Source organism: Triturus cristatus, chromosome 4_2 (genome assembly GCF_964204655.1).
Source record: "Triturus cristatus chromosome 4_2, aTriCri1.1, whole genome shotgun sequence".
Classification (NCBI taxonomy): domain Eukaryota; kingdom Metazoa; phylum Chordata; class Amphibia; order Caudata; family Salamandridae; genus Triturus; species Triturus cristatus.
This window is the reverse complement of record NC_140586.1, coordinates 531,091,826-531,104,566: the sequence shown is the minus strand read 5'-3', so window position 1 is coordinate 531,104,566 and position 12,741 is coordinate 531,091,826. Positions and strand designations below refer to the sequence as shown.

The following is a 12,741-nucleotide window of genomic DNA, read 5'->3' as shown; positions in this document are numbered from 1 at the left end:
TCTCATAACACCCTATTGACGGTACTGGTTTAACAATGGACAGTCCTTCCAATAGTGTGGCCATGACCGAACGGTAGCATCCGGTCCTATCCAGGTTCTCATGTTTACTGAACCTTGTCCCCTAGCTGGTGTTAGTTTTGGGCTCTGCAAGGTGGCCCTTTTTGCAGAGAGAGCAACCGGCAAGCAGATCCTCAGATAACTCCTCCACTCCACAAGGAAAAGCAGGTGCAAAATGGACTGCAGTGAGAAACCTATGTCATAAATTGTGAAGCTAGCAAAATCAGGGGACGTGTGTCAAAGTCTGATCTTGAGCGTCAGAACCTCCACTGCAGTCAGTAGGAGCTGCACCAGGGAAGACATAAGCTGCCTCATGGGTCTGAGCAGATGAACAGTAGAAATTAGCATTCTAGTCAGTTGTACAGTGGAATCAGCGGGAGTCTCGGAAGGGTGTAGCTTCTACTCTCCGATGAATTTGACCTCTCTATCATGAAGACTTCTAACTCCAAAGGAAGACTACTGCAGGGGACTGTGCCCTGAAGAAACTGATTGAAGTTACAAGACTGAACTCCCAAGAGATCAAATGTGCTTGGAAATGCAGTTCTAAGTCCTGCTTCTTGACAAAGTGAACCAGCAAGGGAAGTTGAGGGGTCATGTACTGTTCAGTAGAGTGTGCCTCTGGTTGTGCTTGACCTCCATAACATGACAAAGATGGTGCATTGTGGGAATCTATGTACAGATTGTAGTATTGATTATTTGGAACTGAAGAGTGTGTGCCTATATTTCCTTAGCTGCCTAGCCATCTCATTGTTTCCTAATTGTTCAGGTGTTTATTTGTCATTGGGTACTAGGAAGGAGTATCCTTCAGGACCTCCACAACACGACAGAGATGGTGCATTGAGGGAATCTATATACAGATTGTGGTATTGATTATTTGGAATTGGAGATTTGTGTGCCTATATTTCCTTAGCTGCTCAGCCATTTCATTGTTTCCTAATTGATCATGAGTTTATTCGTCATTGGGTACTAGGAAGGAGTACCCTTCAGGGCCAGTACTATTCCTATGCTTGTCAGGGCCACAATGAGAATCTTCAGAATTATGGGGGCTCCAGGAGGAATTCATCTCTGAAACAGGGATCCACTTCACATTATCCTGAATAATGGCCATGTATGATAAGGGGACAGATTAAGTAGATGTTTTTATTATCTTTTCAGTCTGAAACAAATGAGCTTGTGACGTGAATTAATAAGACTATCACTGAAATTCTAGCAGGGTAGGCAACACATTTGCGTAGATGTAATGTCCTTCAACCATGCCTGTGTGACTACCAGGATGTTTCATAACTCATTTGCATTGATATGTGACCACCCACTCAGAGAATCTCCATATCATGTAAAGGAGGGCTGGAAAAGAAATCTCTGCTCCTCACTTCACAAGAGTATGAAGGAAAAAAGATGCCAAAGTACTTTAAAAAGTAGTTTGAAGGGCAATCATTAACCCAGACATGTAGCAGTCAAACACTGGGATGGCCAGAATGTCAAAATGACAGGAGAAGTCCAGCCCATCATTACTGCGAAGGCTGGACCACTGAAACTATGTGAACAGACCCATACAAAGTTGCCAGGAAACTAGTATATTTGCTGACATCAAAACAAAATTGAAGGGTCTTCTGTGTGAATCGGCTTAAGCATAGCTACATGTGAACTAATTTGCATTATTGTTTTTGGGATCTGAACGGAAGATTACAAAGTTTGAACCCAGAAGGGTTCAAACATTTCAACTTTATATTCAGAGGAGGGTGGGAAGTGGGGCAAAACAATGGCTCACACAGTGTAACACATACACCCTGCCTGAGGAAAAATATGGATTTCTGGGAGCCATGTACTTTACTGGCAAGTTCTGCAAACATACAACAACTTTTGGTCTTTGACTCCAGGTCTGACAAATTGGTGTACCAAGTATATCAACACTGAAGACTGTGTGTCTGAGAATTCCAAACAGTACAAAATTCAAGACAAAGGCTGGGCCTTAATTAACAATGGGGTTGAAAATAGGAATTCAAGCCCTGGGAATGCACAGGCAAGAGTAATCGACATACAGTAACAAGACGGAAAACAAGTAGCAAGGAGGAAGAAAGATGGTGAGAGCCAAGTGTGAACTTTATTCTGTTAATGTTGGAAAAATTGTTAAGCGGTTATACTGGAAAAATAAAATGGCTAAAGGATTCTTTGATTTTCTGTAGTGGGTCTATCAATGCCTATAAACCATTGTGGGTGCAACTTTCCCGTTACAAATGCCACAGCCACCTTCCAGAGAGTCGATGAACTGAGTTTTAGTCGGTGAGAAATAACATAGCTGATCTTCACAGATAGCTGGCAAAAACACCTCTGAACCAAGAAAGTAAAATGACCAGCCATTCTGACCCTAATGATAAGCATATACCACACAGACAGGGGATCCCGAACTGGTCTTTGTTGCCAACTAAGAGATATAAGGCCCATCCTAACCAAGACAATGAAAGATGTTCTCCAAGAGACTTGTATAGGAGCATGGAATAACTACATATCACTGTCTTAACTGATATACATGAAGCAGCCCAGGCACGTTGACAGGACTAAAACCTGGTAATTGGCTTTCCAGGGCCTTCAAGATGTTATATGCATAGTTCCTGTAATCAAAGCTGCTGAGAGCCAATGGGGTGATGGATGTGGTGCCTTTACGCAACGAAAATACTGACACAAAACTTTCATAACCAAGTAACTATTGTTAAAAGAGGTAAATCGGGCAAAAGTAGAGAAAGAGTGCTTTGACATCAGTTAGGTACCAAACAAGTTCTGGCCTTAACATTCTGTGACATACTTCATTGTTCAGATACATAATCAGCGTCATGAGTGGCTGGTGGCACTGAAAGTAGAGACATTATAAGTATGGTATGATCTATTTCTTTACAAGTTTTTGATATGGAAGTCTTTACAGCCATGCTCATGTGGCTGAAATGTTGACAGACTATTTGCGGCTCAACAGCATTTTGAAAGTAACCTTGTGACTAGGGTCACTTTCGTAAGCAAAAGCTGTGACACACAAACAAGTCCTCAAACAAGTTGATGAACCTCTGAAGTTTATTGTTCAATAAATAATGGCAGGATTTCAACAGACATTTACTTTCATGTCATATGCATGTGATTTTTAATGAACACTTTTGTTTAGCTTAGGTAAAGACCATGTAAAGAATGTTTGCAGAGCTCAGTGAGCTTACAGCTCGGTGAGTTAAGCTGGCACAGCTAACATCTACTGATATGCAAGTCAAGAGTTTGAATCCTATCAACGCCAAAATCCCTTGTGAGATAGAATGTAGCAGACTAAGGGTATAATTCAGAGTCTCATGGCAATCTCGATTTGGGCACACACTGGAGTTTGCACTTTACATCGAGGTTCCGTGGTTTGGTGTAATTTGTGAAAATCAACAATATTTCCAAGTAATATTTCACCAGGAAAAAGACTGGTGACATTTGTCTGAGAAAAAATGGTCGGGAAGAAACAAAACAGGCTGTACTAATTGTGAGAGCAGACTCCGATACCTCACATTCTATGCCTCATTCAAACATGCGAAACTCTGAATAGTGCAGTAATACTGCACTCCGTAAGTACCGCACCCATTGATATTATTTACTGAGTCTAGTTTTATCACACTAAAATCAGGCAACTCGTAACGAAGCCCCAATTAATTTTTCAAGGTCCCTATCACTGCTGAAATAACTATAACAGAGTGTAACAGTAATGTAGGATCCCCTATGATTATTCAATCATTACCTAATCCTTTATGTTTAACTAGTTTTAGATTAACCTCTTCTTTTTCAAAATATTATCATTTTGAATATTTATTTTTACTTCCTGTTTCCAAGGTGTTGTTTGTTTACTGTGCCTCTGAAGAAATGTCTGTGTAGCTCAATCTTCAAGCAAACTGAGTAAGAGTAGATACCATGAACCCAAATCCACAGTTTTCTGTTTTTGTTATCGTGTTCCGGCACCTCACCATTAAACTGAGGCAAGATACACACTGCCCCAGGGGCCATAACATGATTAAAGAAATGTAACCAACCAGACCCAGAGAGGCTAATCGATCCCACATGCTCAAAAAACTACTGTGAGCTGTGGAAATTCCTAAGGGGGTATCCTCCTCAATAACTAGTCATGTTTAAATGGTACATGTATGATTCTGTCCCAGCAATTCTAAGTCATGCTGGCTGTAACTCACTGTAAAAGAACTTACCTTATTCGAACGTATGCAATATTGCTCAAAGAAAGAGCTGTCCTATTGGGATTCAACAGAGTTATGTGTCAATGGGGCAACCCGAAAAAAACCACTGGACTCGGGTGAATAGTGGTACAGTAAGGAATTGTCACAGTGGGACACATTCAAAACAAGTAAAACAAGACAAAAAATTCATCTAATGTATCTGATCAAAGTCAAGCACCACCATAAAGTCTTTCCACCACTGACACATTCAAAACACGTAAAACAAGACAAAACATTAATCTAATGTATCTGATCAAAGTCAAGCACCACCATAAAGTCTATAAACCATTGGTGGAAAGAATTTTGGTGGTGCTTGACTTTGATCAGATACATTAGATTAATGTTTTGTCTTGTTTTACGTGTTTTGAATGTGTCCCACTATTGGGATTCAACGTCTCCTTATTTTTCAGTTTTACCATTGAGCCTGGAGCTAGAATATAGGCCCCACTCAAAGTGCTAACAACCACCAAAAGAATTAAGTCGGCACCAGAACTAAACCCAAGTTTCTGGGTTAATAATAATTAAGCCCTTGTGTAAAGAGTAAAGCTACTGTGTACAAGGTGCAGCTATAAGCTTAGCATTCTAATACTACAAAACGTTTTGAATTGCTAAGTTTCTTGTCAGCCAATAACAAACTGTCCATGTCATATGCACCTGACCTAATGAGACTACATCAATTACATTGGCAGGTCCTTTACCTATCGTTCTCTCACCTAAACATTACATATTTGCCTTCATGACTAGCCGTAAAATACCTTCACCTTAGGGGCAGATACTGACTCAGTTCTAAAATAGTAGTTCATCTTCCTGGTCAAAGCATCGTATCTCCTGAAAAAGTGGTCAAGTGGGTCAAAAGATACTCCATTATCATGACTTAATTTTTGAGACAACTGCCAATAACACTGATCCCATCCTTACCAAAGATATTTACAGACATTTAGGACAACCTGGACCATCTGGGCTGTCCATATATACACATAATACATACATAGTAGTAACCCTATAGACACTATTCCTAGAGACCAGTCTCTAGGTTTATCATAGCTCTCACAACACTGTTACTATTCAGTGGCTAAACTTTTTAAGTTTGGTTACCTGAGCACAATTATTTAGGTGACACCTCACCAATAGTAGTAATGCAACTAAACCGCTCCGAAGGCACCAAAACATATTGTGGGTCTTGACAATGCTTTCCCACCAGATTTATGAACATTGGGAAATGCGGTACAGTAAACAATATATCACTCTCCAGTGTCATGGATTCTGATACCCACTGCCATATCCTTAAATGGACTCCAGGCTTTCACTGTTCCGAATGCATATCTGCACACTTAGATGCATTGCATCTTAGTTGTCAAATGTGTGCACATTCTTATTTGTTAATATGTTGCAGTTGTGCCACAAAGAGGCAGACCCCAACTTCCAACCCTGCAATACTGCTCATAAAATATTTGGAAAGGCTTATACTGACCCACGTGACTCTGCAATAGTGATTTGACGATTATGGCGGTTTCTAAAAACCTTCAGAAATGTATAATGCAGAAACTGCATTTAGTATTATTTATAAAAGTGATCAGCCATTATGGAGAATCACGCTAAGCACCTGAAGACAGTACGTTTCACTCAGCAAGCCAGCAGTTGACAGGTACCAGACTTCTTTGATGTTGGATCTTAAATCACATTGATATAACAATAGTTTAACTGGGTGAGTCTAGCTTTAGAGTAAGACCATTAGATGGCAACCACAAAATCAGCAGGCAACTTTAAGACAAATAGATAAATACAGAAAAGAAACTAAATGAAACCGCATTAAGCCGTGGCAAACAGATTCTTTGTGTTTCCAATTCCCAGTCCCTACTGGGGAAAAATATTGAACTAATTTTGCTCAAATATTGTTGGAGGTTTACACAGTGATCCACTGTTCTGACACTTCCGGCAGAATATTTTGTCTTCCTTTGGTTACATGGCAGAACAATTCTTAGGTTCAGGGATACTAGCAGAACCACAAGGAGGTCCAGTAAGTATACCTGAAATATGCATCAGCAGAACCCACGAAATACAGTATTTGATAAAAACGTAGCACACAATTCTCTTTACAGTATTGCAAATTAAACAATACTTAGCACTATTTTTCATAAAAAGTCTGTATGAAAGTAGTATTTTCTGATACTAAAAATCTGATATCATAAAAGTCAGATCTTGGAAGGAAATGCTCCATTGTCAAGGTTCATTTAAAGACCAAAAACAACAAGAAGTGTATCTAAGTCCTGAAGGAATCATTGGAATGCAAACGAATATGTACGAATTATGGTATAGTTTGGTCAAAATAGCTTCTTTTTCACTTTGTATCTAATAACCTTGAGGGGTCAAAAGAGGACGAAAACCATGGCTATAAGTTCCAATTAAATTATTTGCCGGAGAAGAGGACGTGTGCGCCTCCGTGGGCACTGTCATAAGTGCATTATTTCTCTGACAGCTACAGACGTTCCTTTACAGAAGGAGGAAGCGTGTCCAGCAGGTTTTCCTCCACGATGAGGCTGCTCAGTTTCAGGGACTGACATGCTCCCAGTTCAGCAGGAAGTCTTTCGAGCTGGTTTCCGATGAGCTCCAACTTCACTAGGTTCAGCAGTTCACCTACCAGAGGGGACAGGCTCGTCAGGCTGTTATGTCCCAGAAGTAAACACTGCAGCTTTGTACACTGAAATAACCCATCTGGCAGAGTTTCAATCTGAAAAGGAAATAAAACAAGAGGCATTTATTTATGCTCGCTCGCAGAAAAAATGGCAAGATGATTAAAAACGTCCCATTACCTAATGCATTTGTTAGAGCACTATCAGATAAATGACAGTACCACAAGGCACGGCATGCCCTATTTTTAGAACAGAAGAATGAAATCTGTGGTATCATGAGTCCTTTACTTGATTTGTTATCAAACAACTGGGTTCCTGGGGCGACAGAGATGCTTAAAGTGCATTGCTTAATTTAGTTATTAAATATTTCTACCTTTTTGATTTTGGCCATTAAAGCTGTATTTGTTTACTGGCTCTAAATGTCGAACCACACCAATTGTCTCCAAGTTATTGTGAAGCATTTCTCTGGATCCTCGACCAGGCAGAGGACTCAGTAGTATCTGTGGGGTGCAGTGCTGTTCACCTACTGAAAAACAACAGTACTCACTGTTTAATGCTACTGCATTTTAACTGAAGAACAAGTACTCGTTTGTACTCTCAACTTTCCAAGAATAGCCAGGCAGAGAAGTAAAGGCTCAGTCCAGGAGATGGTGATGGGCTTGCCTGCTTTGCACCTAATGACCCACAGCTGAACTGTAGTCTGATGAAGTTCATGAGGTTGGTGGAAAAGAAAATGCCAAAACCAGATTCATAATTATTATAAGATAGTATCATAACACAAACAGCACTTCTATTTATGGACGTTTAAAAGTTTAAACTTTAGAAATGATTTTATATAGATAAAAGATGTATATTATGGAATAATGTTTTTAACATTGTACGCAGAATTGTTTTAAATTTTAATGTTTGGTATTTCAATGGTTTTTTAGGTCTCGCTGAGCCCAGCGCAATCGCGCTGGCTCAGAGAGACATTTTGTATGTGGGATTTTCAAAGTGCTGCTGGCTGGCCTAGCGCTTGCGTTCACGCGATCGTGCACGCGCGCAGCCCGACGCCAGTAGCACTTTGAAAACTGTGCTTTAGCGTGTCATCGCGATTGCGATCACTTTCGCTTTCAGAGCGATCGCGATCACTTTCGCTTTTATGGCCGCGCGGCGTTACTTTTACTGCCGCGCGGCCAATGCTTGTTTTTTACCGAGATCAAACGCACGGAATAAAACAAAGCACAGCCACGTCAAAAATTGAATCTGCCAAAAATAACAAGCGAGTAAACGTTTAGTCTTTGATGTCGACCGCGGCTATTCACAATAATGCCCTGAATATGCAAGGTCTTCGTTCTGCCCGTCACAATTCCATGTCACCGGTCATTACAAAAGCTATTTCTGAGGTCATCCCCGCCATAACCCGCTCCATTCAGAAACATATGGGAAAATACATTAAATAACCAGTGCAGAGCACTGCCTTAGTGCTACAGTCGGCACAAATCGGATTGCATTACGCGGTTATTTTTTTATGCACTGGGAGATTAGACTTCAAGCGCACGATGAGCCGGTGCCCTGACTCTCACCAGGTTCCCCACTTCCAAAGTCGGCAGCTCCGACGTTTAGGCCACATAACGAGTCCCAGTTGTCACTGAGCGTGAAATGCTAAACTAATATTGGTAATGGTGTCTGCGCGTAATACAATTACTACTGGTACTGTTGTCTTTGATACCATCAGTGATGTGTTCTTGTTTAGTTCTCTAGTACCGGCACTGGCATGTTAGGACAGATGCCGCAATCATGCGAGTGCCTGTACTATCCTAGGGTACTGGGCTGCAGTTCTGAGGTATTAATGTGGCTTTTGAAGTATCGCCTATTGCACGGGATTGTTGGTAGTGTGTTTAAAGATGCAGCAGTAGTCAGCACGGATATTGAGACCGTGGTAGTGTGTACTGCACTTAGCTTAAAGACAGGAGTTAAGGCAGATTAACGCTTGCGCTGTAAGCAAACAGCACGTCTCTAGACACTGGCCACTGCTACACTTTTCTAGAAGCGTGTAGTGTAAGGCTGTTTCCTGTTGATAATCCCCCTGGTTCCGTTCCACCACTCCATTTTCATTTTCGACAAGTGAAGTAGGCTTTCCACCTTCAGTGGTATTTCAGTGCAGTGGACTCTGTCTCCACTCGCAACCAAGTCACTTACGTGAAAACGGATGTCCCATTGCAGGCTGTTGTACGTAACGTTATATTAAAAGTTGTCCACAGCCTCACCCTGATGACCTCAGAGCGTTAGCGTCCACATTTACATCAGGTAATGCGTGATCGTGTTTGCAGTAGTCATAGCAGAAGATCACGTTGTACTGTAGACGATGCCTGTGTTTCTATCGGGAACCAAGACTGCAATCGTTAGGTAAGCAGTACGACTTTGTCATACGATGTCCCTGTGAAATATTAACGCACGTGTCAGCGTGATTATATACTTTTAGCTCCCATGTTCTGAGTATCTCATAGCCCAACTGCTTGTTCCAAAGGTGCATACATGTCCAGGTGTAGGGAAGAGCAGCAATGCCAAACCAAATAGACTAGCTGGTGGGTATTTGATGGCCAGGAGATCCAATTATTTTTTTCTAGATTTGTTTCTTATATAGGTCGCCTGGCATTGCTGCTTTGGGTGTTTCATCACTTCACGTTCCCATTGCCAGGAGATGTGCTCGCTTTCGTAAAAAGTGCGATATTACCATGGGTGACGGTTTACCAAATGGTGAGATGTAGTTGATGCGACACCCTGGACCCTTTCAGGTCCAGTCCTGTTACAGACTTGCCTCCTAGTCACCCCCCCCACCCCCCTCGCCCCCCCATGCAACAGTTGATAAGGATATTGTGCTGCATAACTAAATACTTATAAGGTCCCAAAAGCGAGACCTATTGGCTATGCCAATGCTTGTATTAACTATGCAAATAAATTACTTACCCTCATACATAGAATGGGTCATTATTTGCAAATAGGAACGGCAGGGCAGTCAGAATAATAGATAATACAATGCAATAACAGAATGTTGCTGCAGCTTCTGGAGTGCTTAAAAAACCTGATGCCTGAAAAGTTCACAGGGAGTGCTGGTAGCACCCGGTTACCGGACACAGTTTCAGAGGCCAGAAATTCCCAGCTCGTCCCAGTGATTGTTTAGCATGGCATCCGATACCGTGGGGCAGACTGTTACCTTGCCTTTGGCACCTGTAACATTGGCACACCAATGGAAGTTTCCCTTTTCAGAAACTAGGATTACCGAACAGCTAGCTGGTCACAGCTGATTGTTTTAAACAGTATAAACAGCCACAGGCCCAGCACTACCTATTGAACTTACTAGTACCAAGTGGGCACAGGTAGCACCCTGCTAATACTGCCAAACCAATGAACAATCTGTGTGTTAAATTATTCAGGATTCAAGATAACCATGCCTTGCCAAAAGAGCAGAACCCAACTGCACTGAGTGAAAGAAGGAAAAGCGGCTGCCCCTTTCAGGCTCTTTCTCTTTTGCATTTCCTATCTCTTGCCTCCAAACCTAGTTGGCAGTATGGCAGCATCCACACTTTTTCACTATTTTGCTTGAATCAAGGAAGCGAGTGCTTGAGGAACGGGAGTCTCATGGCACTTGGTCTGCGGAAAGGCATAGAGATAAATGTCCCCTAAGCTCCGTAGCAGGCCCAACGCCAGGTATGGACCGTGACATAAAAGACTAACAACCCCAATGCAGGCCTAGCCTTGGGTTTGCCTTGAGACTCCATTATACAGAACGCTATGGTTCCCTATATCTTGGAGCCCACACAAACACCAGTATCATCAGAGTCCACAAGGCAGCTGTATAGGCCTTTGGTGAAAGGGAGAAGATAGTGAAAGATACCGAGTAGAGGGAGTGGCTGACTCTCAGCTTACACTCTGTCCCACACAGGCGTCTAATGCATCCCCTTATCTGCTAACCTTGGCAGGCTATCAATATGGTTAAGTCAATCAGAGTAAGGGACCTGGGTGAGAACATTCATCAATGCAGGGAAAGGCAATGCTCCTGCACTTTCATTCACTCTCTGTGTTCTGAATTCGATATTGAGCCAAGGATTAGCTGAATGAACACATGGATGCATGAATGAGGGACTGAGTGCACTGATAGATGGTGATCTCACATATGGATGGATAGTAAAATAGAAAGAATGCAAACAAAGAATGTCTGCCGGTAAGATGTATAAAGAATTATCAACATTATGCTAGTGAAAACTTTCTCCTAAGAGTGGGCACCTTCGTTCCAACAAAGCTTAAGTCAAGAATATCCACTGCTCTGCCAGTGCAAACATTCAGCAGGAGTGGGGATCACTGTGCCAATACCATGTCAAGAGTTACCTTTACCACCATTTAAATTTGACATACTCACTTATCCTTAATGCATGTTCAGATTTTGCAAGCACTTATTAATCCTAGTGCATGTTCAGACTTGCACCATCACTCAGCAATCATTTGGACAGGTTGTGATTTTCACCATTTGTCACTAATCATAAGTGCATATTAATATTTGTGTCATTAATCCTGCCACATTCCATTTGCAAACTTATCAACAAAACTCCATGTGCCAATAATACAATTAGCCATTATCATGTGTAATGTTATGAAGGCTACACTGAAGACATTCTACCTCTACCCATTGGCGGCTCAGGAGGGGGTAGCAGAGAGCAGCAAACGGGAACAGTGAGCACGAGAAGGAGAGGAGGAGAGAGGTGGCAACTTCGGCTCCGGCTTCAGCGGCTCACGTACCACAACTGAGCGCCGCTCAAGCCGCGGAGACTACAGAGACCGCGAGCCGCAGGTGCAGCGAATTTGCGGGTGCCGCGAGTGCCTCGAATTCGCGGAGATGCAGCGAATTTGCGGGTGCCGCGAGTGCCTCGAATTCGCGGGTGCCGCGAATTCGAGGGTGCCGCGAGTGCCCCGCCTGATTTCTCGCAAGGAGTCATGGTTGCCGCACAGGAACCACAGGAACCGGGAACCGCTAATTTGCGGGTGCCGTGGGTGCCTCTTCTGACTTCTGATTTCTTGCCACAGAGTTGCAAGGCCCGCCTGACCTCCGCTTGGAAATCTAATTGGCCATTAAGCTGCCAAATCCACAACATACCCCAATTCCTGGAAGAGACGAATTTGGACTGGTTTTGCCATTGGCCTACTAACTGGCCTATTGACAGCCACCTGTCACCCGCCGCATTCTTGCCCTGAATCTGAGTGCTGGCGACCTTGGGACTGGGTGGTGAGCTCTCCTAACTTCGCTATTTTGACTGGAGCTTGGACCTTGAGAGGGGTTGTTGTTGGTCAGGGCTCCTCAGAGGAGACTGGGGGAGCTCTTGGAACTTGCCACTTGTTATAAGCCTTACTGGTGAACCAGGGGGCACTCTGTTGTTGCTGGGTGCCGACCACTGCCCATCGTGAGTTGGGGGACTACACTTCCCAGCATTCTGTGCGGCACGCCTGCCGCTGACGACATGCTACGCGCCAGGAGGCGCATAAGAACAGGCTAGGTCTCCCGGAGCGCGGGAGGGCCCGTCCTAGCCCGGAAGAGGCTGGGCTGGGCTAATCCCTTAACACTCTGTCTTGGGAACTACGGATCGGACACTTCCAGGTGCAGGAAGGTACTGTAAATTCAGGATCCTATATATACTGTTGCTCTGTCCCTGTTGTCTCTTGTCATACGTATTAATAACTGAGGAATGGAGAAACGTAAGGGAGCAGTGGGGACATTAGATGCCTTCTTGGTAAGGGCAGAATCACTATTGATTCACAAGATTGAACTAACTAAGCGACGTCTT

General features: G+C 43.0%; 1 protein-coding gene across 1 annotated transcript in view; it reads right to left on the bottom strand.

Annotated features, from left to right (window-relative positions):
- Positions 1-3,102: 3,102 nt before the first annotated feature.
- The window catches only part of LRRC8B (leucine rich repeat containing 8 VRAC subunit B), a 248,206-nt gene continuing 238,567 nt past the window's right edge, over positions 3,103-12,741 (bottom strand). The window contains exons 4-5 of the mRNA XM_085602146.1: positions 4,655-7,023; positions 3,103-4,573 (exon numbers count right to left, since the gene is read on the bottom strand). Coding sequence (XP_085458272.1) covers positions 6,772-7,023 — 252 coding nt within the window. The 3' untranslated portion in view covers positions 3,103-4,573; positions 4,655-6,771. The remainder of the gene's footprint in view (positions 4,574-4,654; positions 7,024-12,741) is intronic.